Consider the following 22,165-nt stretch of genomic DNA (forward strand, 5'->3'; position numbering starts at 1 on the left):
AGTAGACAGGAGTGAGGGACTGAACAATAACAACTCTCATTTGGGACTCCCTTTAAAAAAATCTGTCCATAGTTTTGCCCTTAATCTAGGCCATCTATACTATATTCAAATCAAAGTCTGACATAATTGTTTTACCTCACAATACACAATTTGAGACAATAAGGTAAAATTCTACACCAAAACAAAAAACAGTCATAGTAAATTTCCTGAATTGCTAGTTGTTGTTTGATTAAACACACACACACAGACAATATGCCGAGACATTGTAGATGACATATCTTTATTTTTAAAGTTAATTTTCGATTTATAAAGAAAGCTTTACACCTTTTGGGATATTTGATTTTGCAATAAATCTTCATCCTTTTATGAAGTAATGAAACATGGTCCACTTGAAAGTAGGGAAAGAACTATTAGAAACAGAAGTTCTCATTCTGAAACTTGGTAGCATGAATCTTAAATTTAGCTAATTGAGAATGAACCATCAAAAAAAGGTCTGGTTTGTTCTAACAATTGTCTAGAATTTTAGACACACTATTTGACCTTTGACCTTAAATAGATTTCAATGCCAGTAAATAAAGGACGACACGCCTCTTTTTTACCTAGCTATGCATAAAGGGCTATTATTACCATGACTCAATGACACAATCCTGTCATTAACAGCTCTCAAAGCCAGAGTGAACACTCGTGGGTTTCTTTAAGTTTTATTTTCTAATTTTATGTTTAAAATACAATTTTGTTTTCTTTGGAATGCACGTTCTACATTGGATCACTTTCTTCTAAAATCCAATATTCCTGATTTATGAGTTCTCAATCAATGGCTTAATTTTGAGATGGCATCTTTAGGCTCTGATTTCATCAACACAAAGACCAGTCCGACAGGAAGTTGCGCTGACGCTACCATCCTATGTAAACATCCCAGGCATTTTGATTCCGTGTCTGACACTCACTGTTTTTGTTTTCCGTTTCGTCAGAAGGTTGGCCACAGTGCCCAGGCAGTGCCTGCACGTGTCTGTAAGCCTTTATGAGCGTTCTCGATTAGAAAAAGCATAGGGGCGGGACCTGGATGAACCCTGGACAAAGGCAGGTGAGGGCATCAGCTGGGACTCCGACAGCGGCACCCTAGTAGGCGGGGGCTGCCTGAGGGAGAAAGAACCGGCAGCCGCGTAGAATAGACCGGCGCCTCAAGGGCAGCCCGTAGGGGGCGTGACCGGCTAGCGGGGGCCGGGCCGGCGAGCGGAGGCGGGGCCGGAAGACAGAGGCGGGGCTGGGAAGAAGGGGGCGGAACCGGGTGAGGAAGCGGATTCGGCGGGTGGAGGCGGGGCCGGCTGCAGAGAGAGGGCCGCGGGCGGGGCGGGGCTGGGAGGAAGGAGGCGGAACCAAGTGAAGAGGCGAGATCCGAGGGTGGAAGCGGGGCCAGCCAAAGGGGCGGGGCCACCGGTGGAGGTGTGGCAGCCCAGCGGGCGGGACCGCGGTTGGAGGAGAAGCAGCCCGGCGGGGCGGGGCCACGGGCGGGGGCGTGGCGTGGGCGTGGGCAGCCGGGTAGGGCAGAGCCTGCAGGCGGAGACCGGATCTCTAGGGCGGCTGTTGCTGGTCCATCTGCTCGATGAGGCCCCAGCACTAAGACCATGTACTGGCGCCGCGCAGCGCTGGTGGGGACTCGGCTCGTCCCGATCAGGAGCAGCTCAGCGGGCCGGTTTGAGGGGCCAGCGGGAATTTCGGGCTCGGGGTAAGCGGCTCTGTGAGCAGCACGAGCTGGACGTGGCTGTGCGGGCTCGCTGGGGTCTGGACCTAGCGGTGGGCGGAGGCAGCTTCTTCCCGGGCGCCCGGTACGCCCCGAGTCGATCGAACCGCTGAGGCGCCTCGGAGAGCGGGAGGCCGGGAAGGGACAGAGAGAGAAGGTGCCTTAAGCGCTCTTGGCGATTTCGGGACCACGTGATCTTCAGATTGCACAAGCCTAAGTCTTGCTGGCTTGAACCTCCCCTTCTCCTCGGTTACTAGATAAAATACAAGATGCCCTAATAAATTAGTATTTCAAGTATACAGCGAATAATGGTTTGGCTTAAATATATTCCAGATATTGAACGGAACATACGTAGGCTAAACAGTTATTCGCTGTTTATCTGAAATTCTAATTTAACCGAGCGATCTTCATTCTCATTTGCTAAATCTGGCTCCTGCGGCAGGAAGTGGAAGTGGCGCTTTCTACCAAATGGCCAGGTCTTCGAGGTTGGACGGTGTCGCCTCTGGCTCGAGCGAGGTTGGTGAATACCCGCGGCCCCGAGGCCTGCGTTGCGAGACCGCCTCCTCTCTGCCCGCCTCATTCCCGTGAGGCCGGTCGGGGCTGTCCTACCAGCTCGCCTATCTGTACATCCAGCCCTCTGTCTGGGACGTTATTCCTAACTCCTCGATTTGTTAACTTCTGCCAGTTTTGCAAGACTCGAGGAGCTCCTTGATTAACCTCTGCTAAACTAGAAACCCCCTCCAGAAGGTGCCAATCACATAGTGTAACTATTTGACAAGTCCTGGAGGTTCAGTGGTGTTTTTACAGTGATACTATCCCTTCGGCATTTCAGCCCTTTAGCACATAGTACGGAGAAGGCAATGGCACCCCACTCCAGTACTCTTGCCTGGAAAATCCCATGGATGGAGGAGCCTGGTAGGCTGTGGTCCATGGGGTCGCTAGGAGTCGGACACGACTGGGCGACTTCACTTTCACTTTTCAGTTTCATGCATTGGAGAAGGAAATGGCAACCCACTCCAGTGTTCTTGCCTGGAGAATCCCAGGGATGGGGGAGCCTGGTGGGCTGCTGTCTGTGGGGTCACACAGAGTCGGACACGACTGAAGTGACTTAGCAGCAGCACGTAGTAGGTGTTACGTAAACGTGGCATGGCTAGTGGCTACTTCATTAATGGAGAAGAGAAACGTGTATTGAACAACTTACTTTCTTTTTCTTTTTTTTTACAACTTACTTTCTTGACTGGAATTGGAGAAAAGTGCCTTCCAGCAGCTTTCTCTTCTCTTTGGCGGGGAAGGAGACGTTTCAGAATACACCTTCCACTTCCTCTTAGTAGGAAAGGAAATATGGTCTTAGAAGGTCTATTAGAATTCCTGCTTCTAGAGTAGATGCAAATAGTAGGTGCTTTGGGAATGCTAATTAAGTGTTGGAACTGAGATGAAAAGGATGTGTTCTCTTAGTTAATAAGACAAATAGATTGATGTGTTGTTCCACCTAAGCTCCTACTTAGGTCCACACCTTCATCCTTTAACCTCCATTTTCTTTCCTGAAAGCTAGATAGTAAATGATGTAGGCCTTTGTGATATTAGTAAACAAATACTTTGACAATGCTATTTTGTACTGATAGCAAGTAAAACTTTTCTCTTTCATATGTTTGGATATATATTTGCATATTGGGTTGCTCTGAATGGATCTCATCTGATATATTGTCCTTAATGTTTAACTGCACTGCTCTTTAAAATTCATTTTAGGATGGGGAACAGCACATCATCTTTGGGAAACGCAGCAACTGCTCCTGTGAATCAGATCCAAGTGAGTGATGGGGGACACGTAGGAAAAAACTTTCCTTGTTGGAAATAGAATTGTCATACATATTTAATATGCTTATCCAAACTTGACAGTCTAGAAAATTAATTACTAAGTTTATATATATATATTTTTTTAGTTAATATATTTTAAAATCTGCTATCAAGATCATGCATGATACAAAGAAGTTCTGGATCATTTTCTTAGTTGTTGTTTTTTTTTTTTTTCTCAAAATAAACTTATGAGATTTATTCTTTTTTTCGCTGTGCCAAATTGCTTGTGGGATTTTAGTTTCCTGACCTGGGATCGAACGTGTGCCGTCTGTAGTGGAAGCACAGAATCCTCACCACTGAACTGCCAGGGAAGTCCCTATGAGATTTATTCTTAAGGTGCCTTCGCTCCTCTAAGTTGGGTCTATGAGGTTGACTGTTCTTTCCGTCTCCCCCACCTCAGGTTTCCTGTTGTTACCAGTCAGGGTGCCTTAGCCAGGCATACTGTTCGATTCTGTCCCAAGAAGCTGTTTCTCTAAAACATAGAACCTAGTTTGCAGTAGTTACTCTGTGACTGATCCTCTCAAGGATACTGTGCACTGCTGTGTTCTCTTGTGTTTCTCTTGCTTGAACTGCAAAGCCCAGTTAAGTCTGCCTCAGGAAATTCCTCTTGTGTGTATGTTTTTCTACCCCTGCAGCCTACTGCTGCTGCTGCTAAGTTGCTTCAGTCGTGTCCGACTCTGTGCAAACCCATAGACGGCAGCCTACAGGACATACATATTTCTCTGTCCCTCACCACCAAACACCACTACACACAAACAATTTCTGCCTTTGGTTTATTTGACTACAAAAATATTCACTCACAGCTGCTGAAAATAACAGTAATGTTGGAGACCTGTTGTGAGGGATTGCTTCTTTTAAAATAAGAATAGGAAACCAGGAGGAACTTCCCTGGCATTTCAGTGGTTAAGATTCCATGCTTCCACTGCAGGGGGCACAGGTTCAATCTCTGGTCATGGAACTAACACCTCGCAATTTGGCCAAAAACAAACAAACAAAAAGAATATGAAACCATGAAATATTTAGTAAGGACAGTGTTGAGAAAATGTGAGAAGGAAGGTTCAAGAAACTGTGACACTGTCATCCTGAGTTTCTGCTCAGTTTGGAATCTCTCAGTTCAGTTCAGTTGCTCAGTTGTGTCTGACTCTTTGCAGCCTCATGGATTGCAGCACGCCAGGCCTCCCTGTCCATAACCAACTCCCAGTGTTTGCTCAAACTCATGTCTATTGAGTTGGTGATGCCATCCAACCATCTCATTCTCTGTCATCCCCTTCTTCCTTTCCCAGCCTTCAATCTTTCCCAGCATCAGGGTCTTTTCAAATGAGTCAGTTCTTTGAATCAGCTGGCCAAAGTATTGGAATTTCAGCTTCAGAATCAGTCCTTCCAATGAATATTTAGGACTGATCTCCTTTAGGATGGACTGGTTGGATCTCCTTGCAGTCCAAGGGACTCTCAAGAGTCTTCTCCAACACCACAGTTCAAAAGCATCCATTCTTCAGTGCTCAGCTTTCTTTATAGTCCAACTCTCACATCCATATATGACTACTGGAAAAATCATAGCGTTGACTAGATGGACCTTTGTTGGCAAAGTAATGTCTCTGCTTTTTAATATGCTATCTAGGTTGGTCATAACTTTTCTTCCAAGGAGTAAGCGTCTTTTAATTTCATGGCTGCAGTCACCATCTGCAGTGATTTTAGAGCCCCCCAAAATAAAGTCTGACACTGTTTCTACTGTTTCCCCATCTGTTTGCCATAAATTGATGAGACCAGATGCCATGATCTTAGTTTTCTGAATGTTGAGCTTTAAGCCAACTTTTTCACTCTCCTCTTTCACTTTCCTCAAGAGGCTGTTTAGTTCTTTTTCACTTTCACTATAAGGGTGGTGTCATCTGCATATCTGAGGTTATTGATATTTCTCCTGGCAATCTTGATTCCAGCTTGTGCTTCATCCAGTCCAGCATTTCTCATGATGTACTCTGCATATAAGTTAGATAAGCAGGGTGGCAATATATAGCCTTGATGTACTCCTTTTCCTATGTGGAACCAGTCTGTTGTTTCATGTCCAGTTCTAAATGTTCCTTCTTGACCTGCATACAGATTTCTCAAGAGGCAGGTCAGGTGGTCTGATATTCCCATCTGTTTCAGAATTTTCCACAGTTTGTTGTGACCCACACAGTCAAAGGCTTTGGTGGAGTCAATGAAGTAGAAGTTGATGTTTTTCTGGAACTCTTTGCTTTTTCTATGATCCAACAGATGTTGGCAATTTGTATCTGGTTCCTCTGCCTTTCCTAAATCCATCTTGAACATCTGGAAGTTCACGGTTCACATACTGTTGAAGCTTGGCTTGGAGAATTTTGAGCATTACTTTGCTAGCGTGTGAGATGAGTGCAGTTGTGTGGTAGTTTCCGCATTGTTTGGCATTGCCTTTCTTTGGGATTGGAATGAAAAGTGACCTTTTCCAGTCCTGTGGCCACTGGTGAGTTTTCCAAATTTGCTGGCATATTGAGTGCAGCATTTTCACAGCATCATCTTATAGGATTTGAAATAGCTCGACTGGAATTCCATCACCTCCACTAGCTTTGTTCATAGTGATGCTTCCTAAGGCCCACTTGACTTTGCATTCTAGGATATCTGGCTCTAGGTGAGTCATCACACCATCGTGGTAATCTGGGTCATGAAGATCTTTTTTGTATAGTTCTGTGTATTCTTGCCACCTCTTCTTAACATCTTCTGCTTCTGTTAGGTCCATACCATTTCTGTCCTTCATCGAGCCCATCTTTGCATGAAATGTTCCCTTGGTATCTCTAATTTTCTTGAGGAGATCTCTAGTCTTTCCCATTCTGTTGTTTTCCCCTATTTCTTTGCACTGATCACCGAGGAATCTCTACATCACTATTTGTCAGGGCTTCCCTGGTGGCTCAGATGGTAGAGAATCTGCCTATGATGCAGGAGACCTAGGTTCAATTCCTGGGTCAGGAAGATCCTTTGGAGAAGGGAATGGCTACTCACTCCAGTATTCTTGCCTGGAGAATCCCATGGACAGTGGAGCCTGGTGGGCTACAGTCCATGGGGTCTCAAAGAGTCACATGCAACTGAACGACTTTCACTTTACTGTGTTTCAGCCCCTCTCTCTAAATTTATGGTCTCGGGTGTCTCTAACCTGCGGCAGCACAGTGTGGAAGGAGCACTTGCTTTGGTTTTGGGCCAGGGTGGGTGGAATCCCACCCAGTGCTGTGAAGTCCTCAACCTCAGTTTTCTCATCTGTAAAATGGATTCAGTAGTATATCTCTGGCCTGTCTAGCTCTCCCTGAGATAGACTTCTGTAGTAGTAAATATTGAGAGTGAGCAGAAGAGAAGCATGGAAATAGATTTGCATACACATAGACTCTTGAGAGTCCCTTGGACAGCTAGGAGATCCAGCCAGCCAGTCCTAAAGGAAATCAACCCTGAATGTTCATTGGAAGGGCTGATGCTGAAGCTGAAGCTCAATACTTTGACCACCTGATGTGAGGAGCCAACTCATTAGAAAAGACCTTGATGCTGGGAAAGATTGAGGGCAGGAGAGAAGGGGATGACAGGATGACGTGGTTGGATGGCATCACCAACTCAGTGGATATGAATTTGAGCCAACTCTGGGAAATAGTGAAGGACAGGGAAGCCAGGTGTGCTGCAGTCCATGGGGTCGAAAGAGTTGAACATGACTTAGTGACTGAACAACTGAACAGACACTGACTTGGAACCCTTCTGACCCCCGAGGGCATATGCATCTTCTGAACCACTTTGTCCTACTCTCTGATTTTCGACCTTCATCTTGAAGGTGCTGCTTATGACTCACACTAGGACAACCTAGCAGATGCTAGATCTGTCCATTCAGAAATTCCCGAAAGACATTGACATGCACAGAGCTCAACAAACTTCACCCGTGAAGTTGTGACGCAGATGCACAGCGAAGCCTTGGGGTCTTGGTGACGAAGGCAGGCAGGATAGCCTCCAAGGCTAATATAGCTTCCAGGCTGATGTTAGAATTGTTGGAAATGTTTTTCAGAAATAGTTTCTGACCTCTGCCTGAGACCCACTGAGTCAGCATGTCTGGAAGTAGCTTTTCCAGGAACAATGAATGCTGGAGAATATCTTATCAAAACAGTGATGACAGTTGTTTTATTTTTTTACTATAAAGATATACAAGGAAGGAGTGGAAGTTGAAGGGAAAAACTATTGTATACCTGGATCCTTGAAAGCCTTACATTTTGAAGAGAAATCATACATCACTGGGGCTTCAGGTGTCACTAGTGGTAAAGAACCTGCTTGCCAATGTAGGAAATGTAAGAGACATGGGTTTGATCCCTGGGTCAGGAAGATCCCCTGGAGACGGGCATGGCAACCCACTCTAGTATCCCACGGACAGAGCAGCCTGGCAGGTTACAATCCAAAGGTTTGCAGAGACTCAGACATAACTGAAGTGACTCAGCATGCATGTGTACGTCATTTTTCACCATTGAACAGTAAGGAAGTGGGTTGATCATTTTGTAAAATATAAAAATACCGAATCACCATGCTATACACCTGAAACTAATATAATAATGTAAGTCAGTTATATTTCTGGAGAAGGAAATGGCAACCCACTCCAGTGTTGTTACCTGGAGAATCCCAGGGATGGGGGAGCCTGGTGGGCTGCTGTCTGTGGGGTTGCACAGAGTCGGACACGACTGACGCGACTTAGCAGCAGCAGCAGTTAGATTTCAATGTTAAAAAAAAAAGCAAAGAAGGGAATTCTCGTGGTCCAGTGGTTAGGACTTCAGGCTTCCACTGCCAGGGACATGGGTTCATTCCTGGTTGGGGAGCTAAGACCCCATAAGCCGTGTGGTTCAGCCAAAAAAAAAAAGCAAAGAATGGTTAAGATGGTAAAAAAAAAAAAAAAATTTAAGAGACAGTTAAGTAAGGAGTTAACTCCTGAACACCTGAATATTTGAGTAGTATGACAAGAGATTAAGTATCTGGGCTGTGGACTCAGACTTGTGTGGGTTCAAATCCCAGCTCACCCACTTAAGAGCTGAGGACCAGGGTGAAGTTATTTACCCTCCTCTCTGCCTCAGTTTCCTCATGATGAAGTGGAGGCGATGATAAAGATCTATCAGGATTGTAGTGAGGTTTAAGTGAACTAGTGAAGGTAAAGTGTTGAAGATCGTGTTGGCACACAGAAGTGTCTGCTGTCTATGAATTGGCGGTGATTACATGTGTTATTACTCTGTGCCAACTCTTTCCACCCATCACATCCCTTTTCCCTAATAATTTTCTTTTGTCCTCAATCTACAGATGAGAATTAGATGACATAGGCTGAGTCTGAGCCCTAAATTGTGAGGCTCCAAAATCCATACCCTTCCTACTATATCATGTATCTCCTGTATCATGATTCCTTTCTGAGAGGAAATGTCTAAAATTAAAATGATCTTTTTGTTTTTCTTCAGGAGACCATTTCTAATAATTGTGTGGTGATTTTCTCCAAAACATCCTGTTCTTACTGTACAATGGCAAAAAACCTTTTCCATGACATGAATGTTAACTATAAAGTGGTGGAATTGGACATGCTTGAATATGGAAGTCAGTTTCAAGACGCTCTTCACAAAATGACTGGTGAAAGAACTGTGAGTCCATTCCCTGCATTGCTTTGCCCCAAAGTGGGTGGTGAGCTGGGTCACCTTGGGCCTGTGTCCTTGTGTAGGGAAAAGTGAGCCAGACATACTCCAAGAGATTCATAGATCAGGAAACAACAGAGTTCAATTTTTTAAAAATTTTTACTGTGTGTGTGTGTGTGTGTGTGTGTGTGTGTGTGTGTGTGTGTGAAATGGGTGGGTTAATGGTGTTGGCGTGAGTGGTGGTCTATAAATGGTTGACATCCTCCTGGGACTTTTTCAAGATGAAAGAATTCTTTGCTCACTTGAACAGTGCAGATCAAGGGTGCTTCATTTTCTGTGCTAATGAGTGCTTTCAGGCTCCATGTTTTTAGATTCTTGAAAATCTGAGGATGTTCCCATAATAATAGAGGAAATTCCATTGTTGTCCAGTAGTCAGGACTCTGAGCTTCCACTGTAGGGGACTGGATCCCTGGCCAGGCAGAATTAAGATCCTGCATGCTGCATGGTGTGGCAAAACAAACCAACCCAAAGGAACAAAAAAGAAAAATAATGGCAACATTATTTTTCCTTCCTGTTTATATGTGCCATTTTCCTATTTATATGTGCCTGTTAAGGAGTTGATAATGTACTCTTCCCCTTTAGTAAACAGTGATAAGAAGAACCACTTAAACATCACTAATCATTAGAGATTGCTGATTGCTTTATTTTGCCTTTTATATGCCAAAGTGATGAGGAGAAAGGGATTGAGAGTCAGTTTGTCCTGGGTTTAAACCCCAGTTCTGTCACTTACTTTGTGATCTTGGGCAAGCTCCTGTGCCTCCTTTGCCTGCAAAATAAGACTAAAAAATAGTACCCACCTGAAAGGTTGTTGTTTAGACGCTAAGTGTGACTTCTTTGTGAGCCCATGGGCTGCAGCCAGGATTTTCCAGGCAAGAATACTGGAGCGGGTTGCCATTTCCTTCTCCAGGGGATCTTCCCGACCCAGGAATTGAACCTGTCTCCTTCATCGGCAGATGGATTCTTTACCACTGAGCTAACCAGGGAAGCCCCACCTAAAGGGTTGAAAATTTTAAATAGGTAATTATCAAAGAGCTTTATATAGTGCTTTGCCCATAAAAGCACCCACAGAGTAGCATGTATTAGGATCCTGTGAATGGCTTTATACTTCTGACACCCAGGGTGACATCTAAACTTTTGTTTATCCAACAGGTACCACGAATATTTGTCAATGGAACTTTTATTGGAGGTGCAACTGACACTCATAGGCTTCACAAAGAAGGAAAATTGCTTCCACTAGTTCACCAGTGTCATTTAAAAAAAAGTAAGAGGGAAGAACTTTAGTGATGTAAGTGCATATAACTTTGCTAGTAATATGTCACTACATATTTAAAATGATATTGCCTGCTAATGTCTTTTAAATATTTGAAGGTGTTTTAAATATATGAATTATCTTCATGAAAAGGTTGTAAAAAATAATGAACAATAAATCACTGTGGAAACATCTTATTTGCCAATTCTTCAGTAAAAAAGATATTTAAAACTGAAGGAGCAGATAATAGGTGACAACCTGGACAGACGGGCATCTGCAGTGAGTGCTGCAGGGACAGTCCTGTGGGTCTAAGCAGCTGCCCAGGTGACATGCCAGTCCCAGATGACCAAGAACTTTAGTCTGATTATGCAGGGAGTTGTTACTAAGCGGAGGATTAACAGAAAGACTTTTGGGTGGGGGGACGTAAGTTTTCAGTAAAAAAAAGCATAATTGTTACTGGGAATGAGGGTTTCAACATAAATTTTGGGGAGACACATTCAGTCCATAACACCATAAATTATAGCTGGATAAAAGTCTTAATGTAAATCTAAGGCAAAACTAGGTTTTGGCAGCCGTACTTTCCAGAATCATAGGTTAGAAAGAAAATGGTGATCGTTTAAGAAAAAGTATGATCTTTTTGGGGGGGTCTTTGATTTTTACTGTTAAGATCTGAAAGACTAACTGTTTAATATTTTTTAAAAAACAGGCAATCTTTCCCCCCTCACTTTTACCACTAATCAACTTAGACATGAATTGCTGAAAAATTTAATTGGGAAGCTGAAAACCTGCTGGGAAAAAAGGGATTTTTAAAATATATTTGAGTTTCACTGTTTACTAATACTAAAAAAAATACTATTTGAACAATTTTTTTTAAAGGCAAGTTTCCCAATTAAGGTTTAAAATAAAGTTTAGTTTTGCTCATCTGTGAGGAAATATTTACAATTGATTCCTGAACAAGGCAGGGATTGGGGCTCTGAATACCACCTTGAAAATCCAAGTGTAACTTAGAAATCAGTCCTCCACACCCTCAGATTCATCCAGTTACAGACTGTCTAGTACTGCAGTATTTATTACTGAAAAAAATCCATGTCTGAGTGGACCCACACAGTTCAAACCCACGTTCCAAGGGTCAACTGTAGTTTGTGATCTTCCTTTCTCCATTCAGCTGTTCACTGCCATCTTTAAATGGAGAACTCTAATATCGAATGAATGTTTATACAGTTTTGGTGGGTATGCTCGTATGTAGTTTCAATTCGTATGTTCTCTTCAATTCCTATGGCTCAGATCTTAGAACTTATTTTTATTTTTTTTCTTAGAACTTTTAATATGAAAGTTTGATGGGAATTCAGAGAAATCTCTGTAAATTGGCACTTAGAATATTTTTATTTGCATAGTTGAGTTTTGGTGTTACCTTTTCCCAAAGGCAACTTTTATTTTCTATTTTTTAAAATTTTGTAGTTGAAGTATCATTGCTTTCCAGTGCTGTGTTAGTTTCAGGTATAAAGCAACGTGATTCAGTTAGATTATATACCTATTATATATGTGTGCATGTGTATATATATATTCTTTTTCAGATTCTTTTCCCTTATAGGTTATTTCACAGTATTTAGTAGTTCCCTGTGCTATACAGTAGGTCTTGTTAACTACTTTATATATAGTAGTGTGCATATGTTAATCTCAAATTCCTAATTTATCCTTTCCTTCCTCCCAAAGGCAACTTTGAATAATTTTTTTCCCACAAAAGAATCTTGTTTTAAACTCTTTAAAAAATGTATATTTTTATTAAATGTAGTTTTGATTCTATAATTAATACCTATTGAAAAGAATCCTCAAGCACATATTTTAAATAAACATTGAGGCATTTCAAGACCAGTATTAATGATCAAACCTTAATTTCATTTTATTTATCTATTATAAGACTGAATATTCAAATACTGTAAGATTATAAAATGTAAGGCCAAGAGCCTTACATCTTGTAAGCCATGCATGCTAAGTCACTTCAGTCATGTCCCACTCTGTGGTCCTATGGACTGCAGCCTGCCAGGCTCCTCTGTCCATGGAATTCTCCAGGCAAGAATACTGGAGTGGGTTGCTGCGCCCTCCTCCAGGGGATCTTCCATTGAACCTGCGTCTCTTGTGTCTAACCTGCATTGACAGGCGGGTTCTTTACCACTAGTGCCACCTGGAAGCTTCTTACAAGGCACATAATAACCTTAAAATTCTTCTTTCAAGAAATAAAGACAAATACTTGATGTGCATAGAGTTTATTTGGTACCTCTATCAAATTCTACAATAATACAAGTGACTAGAAACAGTTCACATTGTGCCCACCTGCACTCGATGTCTAAAATGATTTATCCAGTATGGGTTTTGCAGGGCTACACAGGAGAGTCCAGATTTCACAGTATTGGTGGAAACTATTTTGTCATGAAACAAATTTCATACATTAGTGTTTCATCCATTTTTCTATCAGAAAACACCAGAATTACATTGTTAGATGTGTTATTTACAGTGATAACTTGGAAGACTCAATAGAGTATCAGTGAGTTTCTAGGAAACCCCCGCCCCTCCTTTCAGGGTCCTTTTCCTTTGAAATGGAATGTGTTATAAATCAGACTTTATATACTTTAAAGCACCAGCTTGACAATTTAAAGTTTTCTCTCATTTTTATAAAATATTCCTGCTTTAAAAGGCAAAGTGAATGTAAAAATGTGAATGTAATTAAACATCACTGGCCTGGATACTTCTTATTGCAACTGTTTACAACTGTATTCACTTCTTTGAATGAATTGGTGGTAGGCTTGAAAGAATATATTTGCCTTTTGTCTTGAAAAATTCCCTTAAAAAATTAATCATTTTTGGAACTGTACAACTTTATTTTTCACTCAGAGTGTTTAAATATGCAGCTTGGTCCTTGGAGATCATGTTACATAGAGTCCAGCTTCTTGGATAATTTGTTATACAAAACAATAAAAAACCTTAAACTATCACAAGGTATTACTGATGTTAACAGTCATGTATGTATAACACATCAGTGTCCTAGATTATCCTGTTAATGGGTGCTTAAACAACTAATGTACAATCAGATTTAAAACTTGTTAAATTTCCATTCTTTATGTAAAAGAGAAAGCTGTAAAAGAACCTCAAGTTCTATACTTTAGAAATACTGACACTATTAAGGCATTACTTAATGAACAGACCCTAAGCAAAGTATGTATGCCTGTGTTGGAGAGCTAGTCATATTTTAAGGCAGTCAGAAGGTTCATTTTTTCACTTTAAGGCTCTTATATACTTCAATTTTACTCTATGCAGGCATTAGTCTGTATCATTTAAATACTGAGTGGTCAAATACGGAAATCAAAGCCTTTATATAAAGAAAATGGAGATTTTATAACTAGATTATAACAGTTCTTCCCCAGCCAATTTTTTTAAAGCTGATTTCATATATCTCATCCCTTAGGAGAATTTCTTCATTATCAGAAGCTGACAGTAAAAGGCAGAAAATATAATTCAGATGCATTACAAATTATGTCTAGTCACACCATTCCAAATTACATGCAGTCCATCTTTAGCAGTGCAACAAAAATATTTTTTCTCGGTTACTATTCATTAATTATATAATATCTTTGATTTGGCCGTGTATGGATTCTAAACAGTTTGCATTGCAAATATAGCTTAATAAGCCATTTAAACAGAGGTTTCAATACAATGATTGTATTGATATAATGGTCCATCAGTTTTGTGGTAATGATACATAAAATAGCAAGGCTTTAACCCCATTTACTACCCTTAACAATCCAAGTGTTCATTAAGTGAAACGTATGGAACTTACTATTTCTTTTGTTCATGTAGAGATTCTGATAGCTTCTAAAAGCAGAAAAATTTAAATATATTTGAAAATGAAATATTTTCACTTCTGTTCATAAAATTACTATAACATGGTGGTACTAAATTAAATAGAAGCAAACAGAAAAATTTTCTTAGGCTCAGAAATATCTTTTATATGTTTTCATTGTATTTACAAAATTAATTCTCATCGAAAATAATCACATTAATTTCAGTCAGAATTCTGCAACATAGCTCCTAAATTTATGTTTCTTTTTACCGATTTCCCATATAATTTGGTATTTTCAGAGTTTAGGAAAATGTGTCATTTATTATAATTTCTATTCAAACAGTTAAGTTTAACTACATTATTAGTTATCTTTTTTTAAATTATTAGTTTTCTACATGAAAAATACTACCATAGGATTAATTTTTAAATAAACGTCATAATAATTTTTCAAAAGTAAATAAAACACTTACCAAGTAAAAAAATGTTCAATGTGAATACAAGTCTTATTTATAAGACCTTTTATACTACAAGCCATGTATACAGAAGCATCGTCAAGTACTTGGTAGACCAAAGATTTTGTGGGTAGTCTTTATAATAATGGAAATATGAGCACTGAGATGTGCTACTTTCTGAGAGTATCCAGTTATTTATTTTTCAAAGAGTTTTTCTAAGAGCCAGGTACACTTATAATTGCAAACAAAGGCTGAATAACTAACCCTACTCAAAAGGCCACAAAATATCTGCGTACAGCTTATATAAAAGTTATACAAGTTAACTTGATTGGGAAGAGAATTTATCAATTTGATTATTGTTCTAGGAGACATGCCTGTTATTAATTTGAAAAAAAAATGTGACCTTAACTCTATGTGGAACAAAAAGCACTCTGCAAAAGATGTATCCCAAACCGAATACAGGTGACTTTCTTGTCATTCACGTTATTACTCAGGTAGAGCAGGAGTAGAAAAACAAAAGACCAAAATGTCAGAAGAAAGGAATTTTAAAAGAGGAAAAAAAGAAACAAGGAAAAAAGGTATAGAAGTAATCTTTCAACAAATAAGGGACTAGGGAGCAGGTATATGGGATATACTAGATTAAACTGCATACAGTAAGTACACCTAACTAGTTCAACTTACCTTTTTTTCCTAATTCTCCCTTGTGCATGTTTCCATTGCAGCTATCTGACATTTCTCTAAAGGGGTTTATCGCCTTAACAAATCACCCATGTCTGTGGTAGACAAGACTAGAAGTTTTCATTTTTGATTACTTACTGTAAGGGCCTTATTGAGAAATGTGTGGGTACCTTTAAGTCAAATTAAAATAAGTTCAATAAGTGATCACAGTTATTTTCCTTTATCGTTTAGATGTAGCTTTATTGTGCTTCTAAAGACGTTTCTCACGTAACTGTCAGATCCTCACATAACTTTAAATTTCCCAAATAACTTTAAATTGCTTTGCAGAAAAAAAGCCTGATTAACTGATATTCTATCATTTATAGATTTACCTATTATTTAAAAGGTTATGTAAATGTTTCTAAGACCATCTTCTTATTTAGAATATGAGTTTGTTTTTTAATGGGATCTTAGACTTGGAATATATTACTACTTTCTCTTATCAGAGAATGATGACATTTCCCATTCAGAACAGGAAGTGTTTAAAAAAATTACTCAGCTTAATGAGCTGTTTTTCTAAAACACTTTATCTTTCAAAACATATACCCTATTAAAAGTTTTAATTTTAAAGAAGTTCTAATTTGTATTGCAAGCCCTCTTCCCAATTTTGACTTTTATACAGATATAAATTCATTGATTCGTCTATGATCCAAGGATTAGATATGGTACTTTTTAAGGAGAGCAAAATTGAATCACACAGGTTAAACTGGTTGTCTCCAGTCACACAGTTAAGTTAGAGTGAAAGAGGCTCCAGAGAGATGACGGTACATCCCGTTCACTGAGCATTTTCCTCACCAATATTCCCGTAAGATGATCACTAAACTAAACAATACAAGACAGTATTCCTAAGTGGAATTTCCTAGAAATTTCAAATAACAAGGAAAGGGTAGGATTATAAGATTAGTTTTTGTTTTTACTAATTAAAACTATATCCTGAAAATATTTACGTATTTTCTGGGACATAAAGTTTATTTTTCTTAGGGTTGTTTTTTTAAAAGCCAACATTTTCCTAATCAGCAGTAATGCTAAAAGTAATTCAGAAAATAAAACTTCTTTATTACTTGAGAATATTTGATTCATAATGAGGTAAAAGTTTTTATTTTTTCTATATGACTATGTTATATAGCAACAGGTTATTAAGATATTAATTGTGCTTGAGGGTCACTATGAACTACCAAAGTATACATGTTCACAACTTCTCTGTTTTTCTACTCCTAAAGCAATCATGTATATACATTAATTACTTCCTAATACCTAAAAAGATAAAAGTCTTGAATAATTCTATTTTATCCCTTACTCTTATAAGTAAATGTCTTCCCACAAAATGGTACTTTTTAAGGATAGCAAAATTGAATCACACAGGTTAAACTAGTTGTCTCCAGTCACACAGTAAGTTAGAGTGAAAGAGGCTCCAGGGAGATGACGGTACATCCCGTTCACTGAGCATTTTCCTCACCAATATTCCCACAAGATGATCACTAAACTAAACAATACAAGACAGTGTTCCTAAGTGGGATTTCCAGTGAGCGCTGGAGTGAGAATGAGGAGGCCATTTCTAGACCTAGGGCTCCAGTGTCACAGTCTCTCGGACCTCGGGTTCCTAGCCTAAGTCAAAAAACTACCTTTTACATTTTTAAGGTTATTTCCAGCTCTAAAGCTCCGTATTTGAAATAAAGCTACCTTGTGTGGTTGTCTTTAGTTTTCTTTCTCAAATCTTAACATTTAATAGACTTTTCTATGTGACTTCAAAAAGGCCACAGCTAATCTTACTTCTCTGATGGATTTGTTAATATTAGTTCCTGAATATTCTGCCTAAAAACAATATAGAAACAGTATTTAACCGAGGAAATAAGCGTTTATATTATATTCCACTTAACATTTCTATTAGGAATAAGAAGTTAGATCATGTTATAATTTTTAATTTAAGAAGACCTTGGGTTTATGTAATGAATTCAAGTATGATTACATAATTCTATTAGGTTCTTGAAGCTTTAAATTCAATCTGAGCATAATATTTTAATGTATCAAAGTAGCTATCATTTCAAATCTAATGCCTGACAGGAGGTAAAAAAACCAAAGATACCAGAAGCGATGTATTTTGCGGGTGTTGGGTAGTGATGCCACTAGCTTTGTTGACCAAAATCTCAGGTAAATCACAATATTTACAAATTGCTACCAGTTGCCTTGAAGGAATGGCTACATAGATAAACCCAGTATAAATATGTCAAATAAGTTTGAAAGGGACATTTTCTTGTCACTCCCAGAGCCCAAATTTCTCATGAAACAGAAGAAAATATACAAATTCTAACATTACTTAATCCTTCTGCCCCCTAACATAAAATCTCTAACCCCCAAGCACACAAGTATGTGATTTACACTTATTGTTTGACTTTTCATAGTGAGAAGGCTTTAAAAATCCCCAGTAAATCTTTAAATACATTTAAAGAACAATACATAAAAACTAAAGTTTTATGTCCACATTATCTTAAGCAACCATGATATAATTATGAGCAAATATATTGGCATTTCAACAGCTTAAAGCTCCCCACACAGAAGGGGTATTTGCTCAAGGAAATAATGCACTTTATAATGAATAGGAAGTTTAATATACACAAATAAGAAAAATTTAATTTCCTATAGACTGGTTAGTGGTAATATGCCACTCAAAAATTGCCTTTCAAACCTGAAAGACCTAGCTTGCCTTTTTTTTTTCACACTATCAAAAAAGAATATTTTGCCACAAATGAATAGTAGACAAAGAGAGGAGGATGCCAACATGTTTACAATTAGAAATATCTAAAACTCATTTATAATTGGATAAAAAAAGTAATTAAAACAAAATTTTAAAGTAAGGTAAAATATTTTAAAGTAAGGTATAACCAGATTATGGTTATAGCTGAGATTTTATCTGTCATATTTTTCAGATTATGAGTAGGGGAAGTTAAATGCTTGAAACATCTTATGTTTTCATTTGTGAATATGAAAAAATGTGTCCCTACCTGTGGCTATGTTGGTATAAGCCATAGGAAACCAACAAATCATGCCCCTCACAGCAATAAACCAACAAAAACAAACCAAAATAGACTTCCTCAGCTGACAAACTTTAGTATCTCTTCTCAAAGGTTTCCATTATGTTTCTGGTTAATGGTAAACAATCCTGTAAATGTAAATTAACCCTCAGAAACAGAGTATCTTTTTCACTGACTGAGAATGCTGCTATTTATGAGATCGGTGAAAACTGTTAAAGCAATTTGTAAAACTCATTCATAAGCAAATGTCTTGGTGGTTGTTTTATCCCCTTGGTATAAAAATTTACAAGGAGTTTCATAATCACAGTACATGGTCCAGTGCATTTCAGAGTATTTGGACATTATCAAAGCTGTCCTTTACCAATGAAAACATTTAAGAAAACTTAAAGGCATTTCTCAAACAAATGACATGATATAGGACTACTTACACTTTTGGCTCTCACTTCTTTTAAGTACAAATGTGATCATTCACCAAAGCAGAACTGTTTGACTATTTTACAGTATCTCAACAAGAAGTTCTCTGTTAGGTAGAGGGGGCTACAGTGTACTCTGAAGCTATTTCCCAAAAGCTAGTTTAGTAGAAAGAACTTTGGGCTCATCTTATTGTTCCTTCTTTTTTTTGGTAAGGTAACCTTTCCATTATGCACATACTATACCACTGTCTGACTTCTTTCAGTGGATTAAGATTAGCTGGGAAGTAGCTGTTTGTTTTTAGCGAGATCACTGATGGCAGTGGACCTCTTAGATTGTGCTGGTGCTTATGGTTAAATCATATCTAATGTGAAACTTCGAATCACATCCAGAGCTCCAGTATCAAAGCCACACATGTCCAGCATGCCTCTATCATCTGGGTCTGCAATGGTAAAGCCACTTGATGTCATTCCACAAACAATCAATTTAGCTGGAATATCCATATTCTGTAGGAAAAGATAAAAGATATTTTAAAAATAGTATGTTAATAAGCAAAAACAAATAACCTCCAAAATTAAAACATTTTAAATCCTATCACAGCTTTTCATTACAAAGCCAATTTGTGTTTCCTCCATAAAATCTGTCAGTCTTCTGGGGCCAGAAGACTTCAGAAGAGAATGTGATCTTTAGAAGTATAGACAATTAAACATGTGAATAGCCTGCCTGAAATTCCTGCTTCTCTGCTGCATGTTACCACTCATTTTATGGACACAAAATACATTTCTGAGCAGCACAGGGACTCTGTACTCATGAAACCTGTCAGAATGTTCAGAGACATCAGACATTTTTACCAGCACATCATACACTGGGGCAGTATGTATGGGTACAAATAAGGAAAACAGTTCCTGGGGTTATCAATTTTTGTTCTGTGACATTGCTATGTATGACATATATAAATGTCGTAACTATAATGTCAATGTAATAACTTGTTCTCTGCAGCTATGATTTAAGGCTACAATACTTGAGTTTTTGAGAAAGACTAACAATCACTGAGTGTGCACTATGTCAGATACCATGAGCTCTTTAGACGACTGATCTAATGTTAACTGTTATAATGAGGGCTTCTCTGGTGTCTGTGGTAAAGAATCCATCTGCCGATGCAGGCGACAAGGGCTCGATCCCTGGGTGGGGAAGATCCTCTGGAGAAGGAAATGGCAACCCACTCCAGTATTCTTGCCTGGAAATCCCACGGACAGAGGAGTCTGGAGGACGACAGTCCAAGGAATCACAAAAGAGTCGGCCATGACTTAGCAACTAAAGAGTAGCAATTGTTATAACAACCCTGGAAGGTAAGTAGTACTTTTAACCAACATGGTACATGCCACAGCAGTGATACACTATTATGACATGTATCAGGTAAATAATTCACTTGGGTCCACAGCTAGTATAAAGAGAAAGACCCAGGACTCAGAACCCAGGCTTCTTGACTCTGAGTTCCATTCTCACTTTTTCTTAAGTACACACGAGAATCCCCAGAAAGGGTTGTTAACACACAGTCCCATCCCCAGAGTTCCTGACTCAGCAGGTCTCCCAGGGACTCCAGGAACATGCATTTCTAACAAGGTCCCAGGTGATGCTAAGAAAAGGTGCAGATGCTCAGAAAAGGAAACCACACTTTGAGAGCCACTGCTCTTCATCAAGTCCTAGTTCTGCTTCCAGTCACACCTGCCACACAGTTCAAGTGCTCCACATTCTCACCAGACTAGCAGATTCCACCCTGGATAGTGCAGATACAGATCCCTCACTTCACAAAGTTCACCAGCAGAGACTGATTGGAACTTAGAAATACTCATAACACTTAAAGCACACATTATATTATAGCTTTGCTTTACATTTATGTAGTTCTTAGCAAAACTCAGAAGTGATGTTGAATCATTAAAAAATTTATGGTTAAATTTCAAAAAATTTTGATTATTACTGAAAATACTGTTTGCAAAGTATATTAAAATATGTACATCTGGAACTGGTTGAAATAAATTATATATGTGTACTCAGTACTTCCTCATTTCAAGTACTGTTGAGTCCAGAACTAGAGTCGTATTCCTTTTACAAAGGTACACAACTACTTTCAGTGTCATTTAAAAAAAATATATATTGACTGTTTTAGAACTGAATCTTGTTTGGGGTGAGAAAGAATATTAGACTTTGCTTTACCTTTCGATATTCCCTCAGAGCGACAGCAGGATGGACACTTCCAGCAAAGGTCTCGTTATCAGTGAATACAATGAAGACATCGGCAGCTGTATTTGTCTTTTGAGCCCAGATCATTGGAAGAGAGCAATCAGTTCCACCTGCTGGGATCTAACTCAGAATAAAAACATGGTTAAGAATAAAAGAAAATGCTCCCATTTCCATACTGAGATGTCTGAAATAATTACTTAAAAGTACTATTTTACACATTATCATCTTGTTTAGCGCCAATGTATATGCTTTCAGAAAGCTTGTAAATATATTTTTGACTTTGTGCTCGTAAAAAAAATTGAGATGTAACACGATTTGTTCTCATATATTGATTAATATCAGTCATGACATCAATACAAAATTATTATAAAATACATATTAAGTAGACTACATGAAATAGTTTCTTACCTGACTCATAGCCAGTAAAACTTGTTGTAAGGTCATATCTGTAGTCACTGGACATGGTACCATTTCATCTGAAAAAGCAACTATAGAAGAATCTTTCTCTGTTCGTGTGACAACCTGAAAAATTCAATAGTAGGAATTTTCAGTACATTCAGGGGAAACAAATACAGTCTCTTAAAGTTCATCTTTAAAAGAAAATATGATGATTTATTTCTGAACTTAACTGCGTTTGAAAACTATACAGTAACAGTAGTATAGCTTTCAAAGCACTTTCACAAACTCTTACGAAGAAACTGGTTTTAACAACAATCCTTTGAAGCAAATAGAGTATATATTCTTCTTCTTATTTTATTAAATAGGCAATAAAGCCACAGAAGAGAAACTAAGAAGCTCGCTGATGATTACTCACTACTGAGTCAGGCTAGAACCGGAAGTCTCCTGTCGTTATTAGTCCTTGATCTTTTAACATCTATATTCGTTAATAATTTCTCTAAGAATTATCTATTTCTTTAAAAATACCAGTAACATTTAATCTGTTATT

At 38.8% G+C, this 22,165-nt stretch overlaps 2 protein-coding genes across 9 annotated transcripts in view; one reads left to right on the forward strand and one right to left on the reverse strand.

Annotated features, from left to right (window-relative positions):
- The first annotated feature begins 954 nt into the window (after nucleotides 1-954).
- GLRX2 (glutaredoxin 2) lies at nucleotides 955-21,394 on the forward strand. 6 transcript variants are annotated; one of them, XM_060396020.1, is made up of 5 exons: nucleotides 955-1,084; nucleotides 3,488-3,548; nucleotides 9,058-9,234; nucleotides 10,435-10,546; nucleotides 21,211-21,394. In XM_060396020.1, the coding sequence occupies exons 2-5, from the start codon at nucleotides 3,489-3,491 to the stop codon at nucleotides 21,255-21,257; spliced, it is 396 nt and encodes a 131-aa protein (XP_060252003.1). In that variant the 5' UTR covers nucleotides 955-1,084; nucleotide 3,488; the 3' UTR covers nucleotides 21,258-21,394. The 6 variants fall into 6 exon arrangements, with proteins under 6 accessions (XP_060252003.1, XP_004013633.1, XP_012042394.1 ...); XM_004013584.6 differs by lacking the exon at nucleotides 955-1,084 and adding an exon at nucleotides 1,547-1,726 and having other exon boundaries at nucleotides 10,435-10,570; XM_012187004.5 differs by lacking the exon at nucleotides 955-1,084 and adding an exon at nucleotides 1,547-1,726.
- Nucleotides 12,783-22,165, reverse strand: part of RO60 (Ro60, Y RNA binding protein) — a 30,896-nt gene continuing 21,513 nt past the window's right edge. For all 3 annotated transcript variants that reach the window (XM_015099149.4, XM_012187003.5, XM_060396018.1), the window contains exons 7-9: nucleotides 21,628-21,741; nucleotides 21,193-21,339; nucleotides 12,783-19,484 (exon numbers count right to left, since the gene is read on the reverse strand). In XM_015099149.4, coding sequence (XP_014954635.1) covers nucleotides 19,332-19,484; nucleotides 21,193-21,339; nucleotides 21,628-21,741 — 414 coding nt within the window. In that variant the 3' untranslated portion in view covers nucleotides 12,783-19,331. The remainder of the gene's footprint in view (nucleotides 19,485-21,192; nucleotides 21,340-21,627; nucleotides 21,742-22,165) is intronic.

This window comes from Ovis aries, chromosome 12, assembly GCF_016772045.2.
Source record: "Ovis aries strain OAR_USU_Benz2616 breed Rambouillet chromosome 12, ARS-UI_Ramb_v3.0, whole genome shotgun sequence".
In the NCBI taxonomy this organism is placed as follows: domain Eukaryota; kingdom Metazoa; phylum Chordata; class Mammalia; order Artiodactyla; family Bovidae; genus Ovis; species Ovis aries.